Consider the following 17,477-nt stretch of genomic DNA (forward strand, 5'->3'; position numbering starts at 1 on the left):
CAATTAAGTCGAATAGAACAATGAAGTGTTTGGACAATCCATTTATATGAAGAAGAGTGAACGGAACATATTGTTTTAAGGGCTTTCATTTTCAAGCATCAAGTGTTGTCTTCAGCCACAACAACTTGTTTTTTTTTTTTTTTTATCATTTGTCGGTTTTGGGTGTATTCATATTGCTAAGCTTCTATACTGGTTGATTTGTTATTGGGAAAATCACAACCTAGCTACCCTTACACTTGTTCTGCTTCCTTGTCTATTTTAAAAGGTCACATATTGTGCAAAATACACTTTTCCATGTTTTTCTAACACCAATATGTGTCCATAGTCTGTTTACAAACCAGTTATTAGAAAAGTCCACCCTCTCCGTCTTTTGCCTGCTCCACTTTTCAGAAAATGTGTGCTCAAACGGGACGTTTGGAGATGTTCCCTTCATTACATCACAAAGGGCAGTAACCCCTCCCCCAGGTTGTTGACACTCCCATAGCTAGGTGTTTGTTCTGCCCTCTGAGTCTGCCTTCTCACCATAAACTATAGGGCATGGAATGAGAGAGCCAGAGTCACACAAGCCCTTCCAGACACAGCTCATTTGCATTTAAAGCTACAAGACACAGAAACAGCCTGTTCTAAGCAGGGCTGAAATAGAGTATATAGACAAAATAAAATACAGCATCAGAGTGGATTTTTAACAAGAAACTTCACAGACATGTTTTTGGGAGCTCTGAGAATTATTTAAACTTGTTGAAAAGGAGTTTAATATGTGACTTTTAATGTAATTTTGCCCATCATTTAATATTGTGCTTTACTTACCATACTTCTATTGTTAATCTATTATAAATAATTATTTGAATTTAACATTTGTGATTTTTATATTTCATGTTTATTTGGCAATCTGTTCCCCCCTCCCCAATGACACTGAACCAAATCACTCTCTTCAGTATATAGACCTTTGCTGCACTGAGCACTTTAAACACACTGCACCTTTAACAATAATGACTGGATGTAGTATTTGTAGTAATGTATAGGGACAGGTTGTTTCTAAAGGAGGTTGTTTTTGATTTATTGTTAAATTGGTTGTTTTCTGTTAAAATCGTATGTGTCAAGCAAAATCCCTAACTGAATTATTTGGGCTGTGTTTGAACAAGGCTGCCAGTGGCTTTCTTTGCATTTCCATGTGGCACAATTAGAGTGTCTTAAAAATTTAAAAATGTAATAAAAGGTATTTTAAATTTGAATTATAGTAATTATTCACCCCTGCTGTCATTAATCATGATTCGTTTTTTTTGTATCGATTGACAGTACCAACTTCAACCTCTAAAAGGCCTCTGTTTTTCGAGCTGACTGGGCTGAACTTTGCTGTGTTGGTCATGTCACAAGAGTTGAGCTTACTGCCAAGACTTCAACGTCTGAAATTGTTAAAGAAATGCCTACTCATACTTTCAAATTAGCCTAATCGCCTGGAAACTTAGAAATGATTTCTCTACATCAAAGCCCTTGGCCATCTGTAACGTGATTGGCCATGCTTTGAAAATACAGAAGTGACCTGGGTCAAAGTCTAAATAAGTTTAATTTAAATTTAGAACAGGAAGTCGTTTGGGATCAACTAAAGGGACGCGCTGCCATCAGCTTCGGAGTAATCACTCCCTGTCTCTAGTAGGGACCTTTGTCAGTGATGTCACTGTTTATTGATTGCTGTCAAACAAGAAGAATTTCCCATTTGGGACAATCAAGTCTAATTTTAAGTCGAAGTCTTCATAACAAAGACACTGTAAACATATTTTTACATGTTTACAAAGAAAATTCCCTCGATTGTATAGGTTTTACCATAGTATCAGTTGTATCCATCAACTAGAAAAACAAATATTTCAGGCAAATATCTGTATTTCTCCTGAGTATAAGGTAGTCTTCAATGCTGATATTGATCACATTTTACATTTCAGTAGTGTCCTAGTGATGCAGGCCTTCTTTCTCAAATGTAAAAGTAATTTTGTACATTCATAGTTGGGGTGTTGAAATGAATCGTTTCTGCGATGCATTTCTTATCTGTCCTATCCATATTCTGTATTAATGCCATAACAGGACATAATCCATTATTATGTACTGATGTTGCTTGTAGATTTTCCAGTCTTTGCTGAACCTACATAATTTATTTATGTTGGTTTACAATGTAAGACATTTTTGTTGACATTGATTTCTAAAGCGGTTTCTAAATACCACACATGACAGTATGACTTAATTTAACGTATAACATAATGACGAGTAGACAGAAGAATCAGCTTTCTGTTGCAAATCAAATTAAGAATCTTGCTTGTATAGATTTAGGTTTAGATTGCCTTAAACAGGATTATGATTTAAAGGTTATCCAGCAGCTCTCTGCATGGAGAGGTGGGGTTCATTGGGTTAAAGAATCTCACTGGGTATAGAGAAGGATGTAGCCTGTTTTTTTCATTCTAAGTGAAGACCAAGCAGAGATATTTGCTGAAATTACAAGTATCATTTTCTAACCTTAATCATCTCCCTTAGAGACATAGAAAATATTAAGGAAAATCACAGAGCGAGTATGCTGTGAAATTCTTCCCTAACAAAATGTATCTTCCTTGCTGGAACAACATCTTCATTCTCAGATTTACTTCTTAGCTTGCACATATCTCAGCTTACACATAACCTCCAACAGAGCTTTAAATAGTCAGTCAACCTTAATTCAAGAAGTGTTGGAGAATTTTACAAAAGCCAGGGGTAAAACTGGTAACAGTCTGAAGCCAGGGATCAATTTGAGCCAGCCACAATAAGACACCTACACTGTCATCACCTCTACTGTTAGGGCACCAGCAGCTCTGATTAAGCACATCTAAGAACACGGTGTTAGCCCCTCAAGACATTTACATGTCACATTACTGCATGCAAAGCCCTTCAGCTGTGTACTCTGATGTGTCTGTGGATGTGAATCAGTTTGATGCAGTCAGTCTCACTTCACACATGAGCTGCTGTTCTGTCTGTACTTGTTTTCCTGGTTGTAAATCCGCTGAATGCATCTCTCCTGTCAACAGGATGGCCTTTTGGAAGCCTTGTCTGCAAAATGAGCGGCATGGTTCAGGGGATTTCTGTGTCAGCATCCGTCTTTACTCTGGTGGCTATTGCTGTTGACAGGTAAGATGGTTTATTTTAATGCTACATTTCCTCTAAGCACCTTTTTTTTCATAGGAATTGTGTCTTGAAAAAGTGGAAAAGAAAACAGAAACAACCAAAAGCCACCATGGCTATGTTCATATGGCAATCCTTTAAGTTCAATAAGTATTTTTTTCTCAGATTGGATTTTTTTTTGGCTACATATTACTTTTTAAATGTGACGTGTATCAGACCCCCTGGTGAAATGGTCACACTCCTGAACTGACCCCCATGCGGAAAAGAACAACAAAGACATCAAACGCAGCAAAACACGCAGAATTTATAATGGCCATCCATCCATTTTTTTCCTCTTATCTGAGGTCAGGTCACGGTGGGAGCAGAAATCCCTCTCCCCAGCATTGTTTTCCACTCCTTGGTGGTTTTGAGGTGTTCCAATGCCAGATGGGATATTCAGTTTAAACCCTCCAGTGAGCTCTGGGTCTACGCCGGGGTCTGCACCCAGTTGAGCGTGCCTGGAATACGTCTAGAGGAAGTCCTGGAGGAATTCTAATAAAATGCCTGAACCACCTCAACTGGCTGTTTTTAAATGCAAAGGAGTACGGGCTCTAACCTGAGCTCCCCACTCATATCCAACCACCCTTCAGAGGAAACTCATTTTTGCAGCTTGCATCCATCATCTCATCCTTTCGGTCATGAGCCAAAGCTCATGACCATAGGTTGGGGATGGAACGAGAAGAGGGAAGGTCTTAAGGCTCTGCTCCCTGTTCAACAAAGCCACACTTGTGAACAAAAACCCAAGATACTTGGACTCCTTCACTTCTAACTGAAAATTGAACAAGCAAGACCTTGTGATTGGTAGATTCATAGTAGCAGCTTTATTTATGACTCTAACAGCTCTTTTCTGGACTTAAATTATGGGATCCATATTTGCATATGTTTCCACAGACCTAAATACAGTATGTCAGCATGATAGTTGAACAATATAATACATTCAGGCAAACTCAGAAAGACACTAACTGTTTTCTTTCTAGAGATGTCCTCTGTTTCTAAGGTCTTATTCTGCAAATGAAAGACAACAAAAATTAATGTATTAAGGAAAACATTCAGTCTCTACTAATTTATTAACCAGCACCTCGAATTGTTGTACCTCAGATATACACATATTCTGTTCTTATTAAAACACTAACAATCATCTTAGACAGTGAAACTTGGAGTTTATAACATTTTTACCCAGTGAACTCAATACAAATATCTTTATCAGACTCCAGGCAAAATATAAGCTATTTACTTTTATTCATTTACAATGTATGTGCAATATCTTTAAAATATGTTTTAAAAAAAAGATAATACAACATTTATAAGTAGAAAATTCACACAAATGCATACTCCTGCTTTTGTTGGGGCGGCACGAGCTCAGTCTGTAGGGACTTGGGTTGGGAACTGGAGGGTCGCCGGTTCAAGTCCCGATGCGGACCAAATATGGAAGTTGGTCTGGTAGCTGGAGAGGTGCCAGATCACCTCCTGAGCACTGCCGAGGTGCCCTTGAACAAGGCACCAAACCTGCTCAGCTCCGTCACTCTGACATCTCTCCATTAATGCATGTCCATAGAATCCTGTTTCTGCATGTGTGTATATTTCAGCCTGTGTGTGTTCATGACTCACAGAGTGTAAAAACTGAAATTTCCCCTTGCGGGGATCAATAAATGTTAATCTTAATCTTTTGTACCAACGTTTTTCAGACGTGTGTATGCATGTAGTTCAGTGGATAACGGCATGAAGGGAATAATATTTTTAATTAATGGAAGTACTTTGCAACTTTTAATTTAAGAGACAAATTGAAACTTTTCAAATTTTACAATGATATTCTCCGCTTTTATTTCCCTCCCTCCCTATATTTGTCCTCTCCTCCTTTGAACAAGTGTCTTCTTGATCGAGCCGAATTGCTTAATTGCTATTCATGAAGATAACAACAATTGGATGTAAATCCTGCATAATCTCTTCGAAAAACATCGGAGGGGGCTGTAGAGGCTCACAGTGGGGAAAGAACAGTTTGTGGCAGAGAGTAGAGCTCAGTGAACAGACTCCTGCAGTGGAATTCCAGCAGCTGCATTGTCTACAGCAGACTGTGAAAATAACAGATCTGGTATGTAACCGTTGCCCTGTCGTCAGACACCAGAGGTGCAGTGACGTCGCTCTGTGGCAATCTCAAGTCACTGGAGGCTGTCTGAGCCTCTGGAAAGGACAGGAGGAGGTTGAAATGCTTCAACATTTAATGGTCAAAGTCACCTTACATATCTATCAGACACATGATAAGGACTGAATTTGAACTGTGGAGGAAATTAATTGCTCTCCTGTGTGCCATTTTGACCAGTATATTCATGCCAACTCTAAAATGATGCAAATTACTTGGCAGTCTTTGCTAGTCTTTCCTGATGTCACCCTGCCTCCTGACATACCTGTGGTGACATTATCAATTACATTTAAGGTTCTTAAACAAGGGCCCATAAGGCAACTGAAGAGACACATGGATTTTCAATGGGAAACATGATGAGCAGAATAGAAGTTGCAAAAGTGTAATGTGGGATCAAAAGAAAGTGCTCTAATGCTAGAAAGGCCTTCCTGCTAACCTGAATCTTTTGTTTGCCAATAAATATGCTGCTAAGCTAGTTACAATATGTTGTTTCTACAAATTTAAAGACTGAATCTAAAAACTACTTCCTTAATTTGTGTGTGTACAGAGATTGAAAAACACAAAAGTTTGAGAACAGGTTTATTTTAGGGCCGTCAAACAGAACATTTATAATAGTAATTAACTGCAGAATTTCAACAACTAGTCATGATTAATCACATTTTTAATTGCATGTTTAAAATTCCAGTCTTTTGTTGACAAACCAGTGTGGTCTGACACCATGATTAAGAGGTATAAAGAAAACAGCTTCAAATCACACACTCATCATTTTTTTTAATGACAACACGGTTACACACTAAGAAATATGCAGGAGTGCGTAAAAAATTACTCACTGACATCCAATTATTCCCGGTTCATGTGACAGCATTAGCACATGTCAGAAGTTCCTTAGTTTCACTTTATGAATACAGCTTCAATTACGGTAAAAACTATCGATTATTGCTTTTATTGCATACTGAACTCTACATTTAATGATTAATTCATAAATTATTGACTCACTCTATGATGTAATAAAATTATAACACTATTAGGAGAAAAATATTTGGCCTGCCCCATAATGTAATAACTGACCCAAAATTACTACGTTTTGGGCTCAGCATCTTGTTACATTATCGACCAGATATTACATTTTGGGTTTTATTACATTTTTTTTATTACATTTTGGGTTGTTGTTACATTTCGGATAGTTGTTACATTTCGGGCTCTAACAAGCCTGTCAATATAGAAAGAGCTTAGATTTGTCCATTTACACCTAAATAGAATATTGCTGTCCATAAAACCAATCTGATGACAAATTAATTCCTTTGAAGGAGCAGAAAATACCCTGAACTTAAATTATACCCTAATCACGTATCAGGTGTGAACTCCGAATTCCAATGTTTCACCATAGAAGACGATGTTGTTGCAACTGTCTTACAAATGTTCAATGTCCCAAATGTTTGGTGACAGTCCTGACCTGAAATCTATATATATAAGTTATTTAAGTGCTTGGTTGTTTGTGTTCTCTGGCACCACATAATTGACACAACAATTGACAATCAAGGTAAAAAAAATATCCGAGAGTCCTTTTCCTGCTTTTTACAGCTTATATTATATTGTATTTTGCCATTTAAAGTAAAGTATGTTTGCTGTTACTGATTGGCTTGTGTAAACATGTATTTTCAAGCATGTTAAGTGTACATGTTCCTTATCTGGTCTTTTTTCGATCCCTTTGCAGATTCAGATGCATTGTCTACCCATTCAAGCAAAAACTGACCATATCCACAGCGACCCTGATAATAGTTATTATCTGGGTTCTTGCTGTTTCCATCATGTGTCCCTCTGGGGTAATGCTACAAGTAACCAAGGAGCAAACCATCCGGGTGTTACTGGGCTATGACAACAAAACCACCCCTTTTTACTGGTGCAGAGAGAACTGGCCAAACCAGGAGATGAGGAAGATTTACACCACCGTTCTGTTTGCAAACATCTACCTTGCTCCTCTTTCCCTCATTGTTATCATGTATGCCAGGATTGGCATTACTCTTTTCAAAACAGCAGTTCCAACTGGAGGGAAGCCGGGCCATGACAACCGACACTCTGTGTCCAAAAAGAAGCAGAGGGTGATTAAAATGCTTCTGATAGTTGCACTGTTGTTCATCATTTCTTGGTTGCCTCTGTGGACCCTTATGATGCTGAGCGACTATGCCAGCCTGACGGAGCAGCAGTACAGAATCATCAACATTTACATTTACCCGTTTGCCCACTGGCTAGCCTTCTTCAACAGCAGTGTCAACCCCATCATCTACGGTTTCTTCAATGAAAATTTCCGCAGAGGATTCCAAACTGTATTTAAATTTAGCCTGTGTGCGGCAGATGGACAGCGGAGGAAAACCTACTCTCACAGGCTTCAGGGGAACTCTGTGCTTCCGGCTAATAACGCACAGACCTCCCTGGAACCCATTTCTCTCAACAGCCTGGATAAGAACACTTCCAGGCGACTCAATCATGTCACTGAACAGGACTTGGTAATGGAGGACTTGGAGAAGGGCTCTTGCAGCAGTGGGGGTGTGACTGCAGTGTCTATTTGAGTGACACAGAGACATTCTTCTAGGTGATAAGCTAAGTTGTTCACTTTCCAAGAAAACGGTTGCCTGAAAAGGATTTTTCAACACTGTGAAAATAATGGTAATGAAAAAAGTACAATACTGGAAGGAATTGACTGGTAAAGCAGTAATATATGCTTTTTACTTTCCTGTAACACTTACAATACACAGAGCAGGATACCTCAGTGTTTGCTCAGAAAAACAAGTACACGTCAAAAGCTAATATTCAAATGACCAAATTTTTTTTAAACCTTTGCTTATCACCTTTAAGACACACAATGTATGTTGCACATATTGTGCCGTTTAAAAATGAAAGCAGATTATTCTGGTAGAATTGAACAAAAAGGATCAGTTGATATTACACTGATAACAGCCTACTTTCCTGCTCACTAATTCTGTATGTAAAAATGTATAAAGATGCATCAGCCACAATGTACTTTGATGTTTGCAGAGCAGATTTCAAAAGAAAAGTAATCAAATGTTCTTGTAGATTGGCACATGCAACAGAACAGAGCATTTGCCCACATCAGTCACTTATTGGTAATTGCTATTGGGAATAAAAGGTACTTCAACTACTCTTGAGTAGGAATGTCATGTTGTCTATTTCATGAGGCAGATTTTTTTATAAACCAAAGTGCAGTACAAAATAAAATAATAAAAAAGCCTGTGAAAGGCCTCAAACATGAAATGAAAGAAGTTGATGGAACAACTTTTCACCTTCCTGTGATCACGGTCATTCAGTACAGTGGTTTCACACCCACAACTAAACACGATGGAGAGATACTAACCACAAGGAACCAGCCAAGGCTTTTACTTTGTTAGATCCTTTTGAAAGCAGCGTGTTGAAATATAGGACAAATCAAGCCTGCTTTCCTTTGACAAAAAAAAGCATGATATTCTAAAAGTTACCAATTAAAATCAATATCCTTGGGAAACTTTTTATGAGGACAATTTGTTTTTTCCCTCATCAGTAAACGTCTCTGCTTGCTACATAAGGAACACCTGTGACCCAAGATGTCAATAAGTAATAAGAAGTGTCTGCAAGTGAAACATTCGGGTTGGCATGTGGCCTAAGTTGTCTTCATACATGAAGTTTTTATTTTATCTTTGTGGTTCAGCTGCAGTAACCTCATCCACCATTGTAACTTTTTTGTGGCCACTTTTTGCTCCTGATGTTTCCTGCTGTGGCACAGGAAGTTGAAATGAAGCAGCTAAATCAAATACACTGCTCTGATTGGCTATACTGCATTTCATATCAACAAAAAACAAAAGCAAAGTAAAATTTATAACAAAGACAGCATGTTACATTTCTCACTTTTTGTTTTGTTTATGTCAAATAGACAATTAGGCTATCTGACAGTTAAAATAGTTTGGAATCTTTGTGTTAAAATGCTAGAAACATGAATCATACATCAGTTGAAAAAGGCTAACCTAAAGGACAACTACTTCACCTTTAAGATATGAAAGCCAACATTAATGATGAATACAGATTTTTAATATCAGACTAAAGAAACATTTAGATGCAGAGAACAAAAGAATGCTTTTGCTGTTCGTCTACAAACTTTCACTTTTAAATGAATGTTATATCCTTGCATTAACACTGGAATCTGCCCTGACAACTTGTACATTAAAGGTGTAATGATGCTGAAGTAAATATGGATTTATCTGTGAATATCTCATGAGCCTGTTAAGATTGTGCCATGTTGACTCATCTCAGAAAACTTTTACTGTTTATTTTTCTTTCTATGAAGAGTTTTGTGCATTCACCCATTCAGAATATGGGAAAAAAAGAAGAAGGTTGTGGCCGCTTAACATGTATTGTCTTCTGTAAGTTGTTGTTACCGACTACCAGTGATAACGTGAATCTGTCTTTGTAAAGTGACTACTAACAACGTGCTTGCAAACATCCTTTGGTTCCAGTTCTTTTAGATACTTTCAATTTCTAATGTCAGTAATGACTGCTAATGTTTTAAAGGGTACATTTTTTAAATTTGAAAAGAAAATGTGAAAAAACTGTATAAAAATGTCAACTTATTTCTGAAACCACACGTTTATAAAATAATAAGAGTGATTTTCACAACATTTTATGAAACATGATGCAAGATGCAGCAATATTGAAGGTCAATCTATCGGTACAACAGTGCTCGAGTGATCCAATGGATCCATATTTGTTCACTCAAGAGCCTTTACAGACAGGTTCAGACGAATATATGCTGTATGGAGAATCTGTGCTGCATTGGAGGAAACATGTTTTATGTTTGCAAGACAGCTACTGTGCTGTTGCTCTTTCTTCAACATAGACACCTAGAGTGAGTAGGAAAAGTAAAGAGAGGCACCTAACAGACACTTAAGCTAATGTAAGGAAACAAAGCATGAAATGTTCAGCTAGGTTTTTAAAGCTTTGAACTGACAGGAAGCTACAGGATGATGATGTTAAAATAAATCATGCCACACAAAAAGAAAATTGTCTCAGGGGTGCAAGGTGGTCACAAGCAGTATAAGTTCATGTATGCATCCTCACTTCAGATGTTATCAGACCATTAACTGGCCTGTTGTCAGTTGTTGTCATTACTATTAGAGTGCTTCAGATGGGGTTCATTCTATCAACACAGAGATGTTACAATACCAGAGTTTTCATATGTTTTTGTTTTAACATGAGTCCAGTGAATGACAACATCCTGTTTAGCCAAATGGGAGTTGGAGCATGACCACATTCAAATGTTTCTGATGACAACTGAAGGCAACCATTGAATGGGCTTGTAAACTATCAGAGTAAATACTCCGTACACTCATTTGTGTGGGGCACTTTCAACTCGGTTTAACATAATTGAAAACCAGTTTGTATTTTCTAGCTGAGTCATTAGTATTGTCATGAATCAGTGCCAAATCTCATAAGACTCCCCAATGTGTGTTTATAGTAGCATGAAGGCTACCGTATGCTGCCTCTTTAATGACATGTACAGAAAAAAGCAGCTCTTTTCCCACTGGGAGGGGTGGATCAACGTTTTTTGCTCTGTCTGCTACCGTTGCCGAGAAATGAGATCTTTCCGATTATGAAAATATGTTTTTTACAGTCTATAGTTGAATTTTCAATTTCTTGTTATAAAGACCTTCAATAGATTAAAAACATTTTCCTATACTCCGAGCTTTCAACCAGTATAGCTGCACCATGTTCCCTCTGTGCTTTTTAAATGTTCACCAACAATGTTTCAGTAGTGGAGCATCTAGCTTTATTAGTTAGTCTTGCTGACATTTAGTCTACTTACAATCATAGAAACAACGATTCATTTGAAAGGCATGTTGTACAGTAGCTGTACCTAATAATGACAAACGTGGTGCATCTTACCTTATCGTTAATCATCTCATTTCCAAGCGGATCTCTGATGAGGTTAATCTGTAATTATATCATTTTTTCCTGATTGTAGAGTAATGATGTTATCTTAAACTTAACAGCTTGGAAATGACTGATGGTGAAAATAATGTGGGACGCATTCAAATTACAAACTGGTTCCATTATCTGACTTAATCTGAATGTTTAAACTGTATTATGGGTGCGACTGCATCAAAACTCAGTATTATTGTTGATTAAGAGCAGTAGGACACTTTGGGCAGATGTTTGGGCCCTCTCACTCACTCACTATTCTCTTTCTATCAAACTAATACATGCAAATGAGTATTGGCAGAGATTAAGTCTGCTCTGGCAACGATAGACCCAAGAAAACAGAGCCATAAGTCTGACGCTCTGGACATAGACCGAGTGGACCCAGCCAGATGCTGTGTGCATTGGCAGTTAATCTGTCTGTGTGTGGCTTGAAAGGTCAAACGTAAAGGAGTCCCAATTCAACTGAACAGCTCAAGGGGGCTTCAAAGTTGATTTTATTAAGTAGCTCTGCACAGAGATCACAGCCAATGTAGCCGTCAGAGGAAACAAAATTGGATTCAGCATCAATCAATGAAAACTGACACTTAGTAGATGCTCTTCAATTTGACAAGTTTTCCACTGACATTTATAAAGAGCCAGCTCACATCTCCCCATTCAATTTCACTTACAGTTCATACTCAGTCAGAGTGATAGCTATTTCTCGTCTTTCTATACGCTCTGGCAGCTATATGTGATTTTCTGGCTGAGTGACCATCTGGGAGGCTTGTTCATTTATCCTGCTTAGAATTAGTTGCAATTCGTATGGGCCTCTGAACATACTGAGTGCATCTGTGAACGGCATGAATGCAACAATGCATTACAGGTCATTCATAATGGTTAGAGTTTGATAGCATTTAATTGAATCGGTGTCAAATCTGAGTTCCTTTATTCCTTTAATGTAATTTGGTTCTTGTATACTTTTAAATGAAGAAACAGAAATAAATATTATGCAACCCAAGGACCAGTTCAAAAGCAGGACAAGCACACAGTAATCCAGTCTTAGAACAAATGTATTTTAAGAATTTAAGACCAGGCCACAGCACAAAATACAGCCTTTGAACCTTTCTTAGCTATATATGGGGATTGTTTAGAAATGGGGTGTAGTAATGAGTTTTGGCACTGATTTCCAAATTAATATGTTTAACAATAACCTTTAACCAATGCCAACTTTTATACTCAACAGCTTTTAATTTTTAACTTCAAAATGTATGGATAAAAACAGGGTTTTAAACTGTATTTAAAAAAAAAAAATTGTTTTTGCTTCCAAACGGTTTCTTTAAGTTTTCTGCAACCACTTGCAATAGTTTTATTCCGCCGGCAAAGTCAGGAGTATCAACAGCCACTTAAAACAGTACAAGACTCCTACATGGCATTTGTATTGCTTTTGACAGATTTAACAGAGAAACAATGTTAAGTGTGAAACTCCAGTATTGAATGTAATGAATTTGTACTTGTTGGTGCCTGTGGTGAAAAAAGAACAACATTTTCTTTCCTGTGAAATATGGATTAATAACTGTGAACTTATTTTGTTCGGGGATCTGAAGACTCTGTCCCTTTGTTAAGTCTGCATGCCAATATTTTGTGTACTAGCATGTTTGTTTGTTGTGTCTGCACCTACATGTTCTTAGATATTGTTAAGTAAAAGCTTTTAAAGATTTATTTGTAGGGACACAAAAAGTTGATTGCAGTTTTACACAGGAACTGAGATAGCAGGTTTTTTTTTTACTGACCATGGAAGTTAATGGTGTCCTATGTATTTGTGAAGGGCTATTCATCACATTACCTATTACCTCTGTGATTGTCTGCACAAAATATTGCTGTGAGGTTTAAAGTCAAGGTTCTAGGAGTATTAACAAAAGCTTGTGAATGCCACTACTTTGTGGCGCTCTTGTGACTATTTTCTATCTATATAATGGGATGTAATTTACTTTAACACAAAGGGAATGAAAAAAATAATCATGAGAAGATTTAATATGATGAAAACTGCTGTGCCTGTGGGAAAAAGTAAACTCCCATAATTAAATATTATTTTATCTTTTACCTGATGGAAAAGGACAAAGAATCTAGCCTGGTGACAATATTGAACATGGTTTTGTTTTACGCCTGAACGAGGCAATAAATTGAAAAACACATCTTGTCCCGTTTATGTTACACAGAGAAATGGATCATCTTGAAAACATGCATATATTCTGCCTTTGTGGGGTTTCATGTAGAAAAACAGCCCTGTTTTCAACACAGCAGTGGGTGCATTGGTCAGAGTGTGTTTTCCAGGTGCTAGTGAGACAAAGACAAATTATTTATCCGCTACAGTTGGACAAAAAGAGTGCTTAGTTTAAAGGCTTCACACACGTCATAACACTGCAAACAGCTTTTAAAATTTAAGAGACAAGACCTTAAATCTATGTAAAGTAATTCTGGCAGAAACAGTTTAATCTCTTGTCACACTGATTGTGAGGTAAACAATGCCATTATGGTCAACACAGCCACTCACCAGATGATGTTATGTGGAAGCCACAATTGTGTCTGGCTCAACTATTCTTTTTTTTTTACTTTGTTTTTTGATGTGTAAGGCTGTAACTCGGCTCATTTATAACAGGGCCCAATCTTATCACTCAGTTTTCCAAACCAACCCAGACTCCAAAATAAGTAAGGAACCTGTATAAACAGATCTTAAAATACTAGGTATTCAAATATATAATAAAAAAGAAAAGTAGTTTGCATTTTCAATAGGCCTATCTGTTCAACCACTTGTCAGTAGAATTTATGCCAATAAGGATCTGCAAAAAGTCAAATCTGTTAGATTAAATATAACACCTTTCTAAACTTTTATTTTTAGTCAGGGTTGTAACTTTTGATAACAGGAAAACTGACTAAGCTTTACTCTGAAGAGGTATAAAATGATTCAAATGAGATAAAAGACCAGAGACGATCGCCAATGAAGTGTAGAGCAGCTGTTATGTAAGTGGTGCACAGTGGGAGGTTGAGACTAGGAAGTTTAATATAAAATACTTTCAACAAGGTCAGTGAATGATTCACACACAAGTTATTTGGAACAAGAATAACATACAAATGAACCATGCCCCACATAGTGACTCATTCAAGCCAAATCCTGTTTGAAAAATGGAAAGGAAGACTACAAATTTAACTATTATTCATAGCTTTGAGCCATTTTAACAAGGACTATTACAATCTACCCCTTTTATTTTTTTAATTGAGTTCTAGTAAGTACTTAATTTGTGTAAAAAAAAACAAAAAAAAAAACTTAAATTAAATTCTGAAGTCCTGGCAGTTAATTATGTACCTTATTTTTTTCAAATAACAGTTATTTTGCTATTAAATGTGGGTTGGATAAAAAACAGGGTTTGTCTTCAGCTGGTAAACGATGATATAGTAGAATTATTAATCCTGAAAGGATCATTATCTGTGAAAACGTGCACACTTCTTTGTCATAAATCATACTGTTGCTAAATTGTTGATCTTCAACAAATACAGGGTTATATTGTGAACCATTTTTTAAATTGTTTTTTTTATAGATGAGAAATTATGAAAATGTGTCACTTAGCTCCAAGGGGGAGAACAGGGTTGTGTCTGAAATCATTCACTATTTACTAATACATTTGTTTTAGCCGTAATTGTGGGGTCGAGTTCTGCAGAATTTGTTTAACTTGAGTTCTTAGAGTTTGTACGGTACAGATTTTCTTTTTACACAGAGCTCTGACCGGGATATAGTGGTATGTATCAAGTGTGCGATTTCTGACACCATCCTTAAAGTCTTATTGTTTGTTCTGATTTCTTCTCAGTCTACTTTGCTGAAAAGCTTGATTCTTTTATCTCTTTGTATTATATAAACACTCAGTGACCAGATACAGAGACAAATATTGACTACCCTCTTGGACTACTTTTGCTCTTTTAAGATATCTCAAATGTTGCAGTATAAGAAGAAAGATACTGATGTGGTGTTACAAATGTATAGGAATGATTCATAACCATACATGGCCAAGACTGGTGGAACTCTTACAGTATTATGTTGGTCAACCCATGATAATTGTTTCCATAAATGTTTCTTCATTGTCCTTGTTTTATGACAAGATCTACTGTGATTTGAAAGAGGTATACTGTCTTTTATGCACCATTCAGGTCCTAAACATTTTGAATGCATTGCAGGGGTTAAAATATGCATTCTGCATAAGCAATTTTGTCCTCACTGCTTTTTTTTCATAAAATTCTATCTGCATTTTCTCAAGGGCCATTTTGCAGGACCCCAAAAGAGACATGTACGCTTCATTCATGTCTTTGGAGACATATAATGTCCATAAGTCACTCAGTCTGCTGTCTAGACCATGATCACATGTAGACATTGGGTTTCATTTCTCACATAATATAACAAAAAAGGAGCGAATGGTTCTTCACAGGGCTGAAGGTTCCATTAGTCCCCGGTCACTGAGTGTACGCTTTCTTCTTGATAGTATGTATAGGGGTCTGAGTAGAAAGGGCAAATTGCAGTTGTGTTTATACTTTTAACAATTGTAAAAAAAGCTAATTTCTCTCTGGCCTTTGTATCAAGAGAAAATTCAATGTGTTCTTGTGAACAGCAAAATGTCAAAACATTCATCAATTAAGTTATTGTTCTTAACTCATTGGAAATAAAGTTAAAAAATTCCTCTCTTGAGCAGTGATTGATTAAGTTTGCATCTAGGTTCCCAAACGATTTTTCTTGGAGCCATGGGAAGCTGAGTGCCACCCAGAATCCACCAAAAAGGGACACATTTTAACTTGCCTCATTGATACATGTCTCTTTCTGGTATAATCTTAACATTTGACTTTTAAATCCCCACAGAATAAGCCCACACACATGTTCTTACCAAAATACATCTTTATTAATTATCCAGTATGTGTATTCATGATTTCAGTTCATTGTGTCAATCCAATTTTCACAACCTCAGAGCAGACAGTCTCTCGCACCCCTGTAAGATCTTTGGTGCCCCCCTCCTTTTGGGTCCAGGACCCCAGGATGGGATTAAATAAGGCAGTGCAATGCAAAGAATGGATGAAACACATTGCTGTCAACAGTATTCAGTCTAATTCATTTGCATTTACCCTTCAGGGACTGTTGTAACTGAGAGAAAATGTAATTAAGACATCAATATTATTGACATTATAATATAATATTATAATAAGCCCATAGTACAAAAAATGTGATTTAATGCCAGCAGCTCTCAATAATCAAAAGAAGTGTTAGGAAATGTTTCAAGTAACATGTATCACTTGCCTAAAGGTTGGGTATTCTTTATCTTTTATCTGTTTTATTACTAATATTGAATAGAAGGTTTGGGTTTTTGAAAAAAAAAATCACAAGACCTTTATCTAGAGTAATGGCATTTTTAGACCTTATCTGCAACACAGTCTAATGTATTAGGGAAGGATTTGTTTTTCTTTAAAGGTTTGAGAGCCTGTAAATGCAGTGAAAGCTGCTTTATCCAATGATGAATGCTGATAGAAAGCTAAAACATTTCTTTTTGAGTGACGAGGTTTGTGGTTGAATGATTTAATTCAATTCAGAAGCTTAGAGAAAAGGAGATTGTAACTGACACACTGAAATAGGATTTACTTTTATTTTTCACAGTTGCAGCCGTTTTAAGGTTTTGCAACTTTTAAATCCAGAAAAAGTATTGTTTTTACTATAATATAAAAATGTTGTTTCTCAAAAAATCAATTTATTACTTTGACTAATACACAGTCAATTTATTACCACATTCTACAGTCTGTTATTTCTTTATAGCACACTCCTGCTATAAGACTTCAGAATCAGTTCTAGAGATATCAGGACATTTCCTATCAAATTAAACTGCCAGCAGAAAGTCTGGCTTTTCCCAGGAGGCTGAGTAGTGTGATACCCTAAAAGGTTGAGCAAACCCTCCGGTCCCCCTTTATAAAAAGGAGGACCACTACCAAAGTCTGCCACTCCACAGGCACTATTGCCATACCGCAGTATAACATTAGAGCTAGAACATGACCGCCAAGAAAGCCCAACAACCTCCAGAGCCTTTAGCATCTCAAGGCGAATCTCATCCACACTTGAACCTTGCCACTGAGAAGCTTTTAAAATACCTGACCGACCTCTGCAAGTGTTAATGCTAAGGCTTCCCCTGGATCTTCAGAC

The 17,477-nt window shown here is 37.0% G+C and overlaps 1 protein-coding gene across 1 annotated transcript in view; it reads left to right on the forward strand.

Moving 5' to 3' along the window:
• The window catches only part of npffr2a (neuropeptide FF receptor 2a), a 29,464-nt gene extending 13,487 nt beyond the window's left edge, over window positions 1–15,977 (forward strand). Inside the window, exons 3-4 of the mRNA XM_029278674.2 lie at window positions 3,045–3,144; window positions 7,029–15,977. Of these exons, the coding sequence (XP_029134507.1) occupies window positions 3,045–3,144; window positions 7,029–7,881 (953 nt within the window). The 3' untranslated portion in view covers window positions 7,882–15,977. The remainder of the gene's footprint in view (window positions 1–3,044; window positions 3,145–7,028) is intronic.
• The last annotated feature ends 1,500 nt before the right edge of the window (window positions 15,978–17,477 follow it).

This window comes from Labrus bergylta, chromosome 2 (assembly GCF_963930695.1).
Source record: "Labrus bergylta chromosome 2, fLabBer1.1, whole genome shotgun sequence".
NCBI classification, from domain to species: Eukaryota; Metazoa; Chordata; class Actinopteri; order Labriformes; family Labridae; genus Labrus; species Labrus bergylta.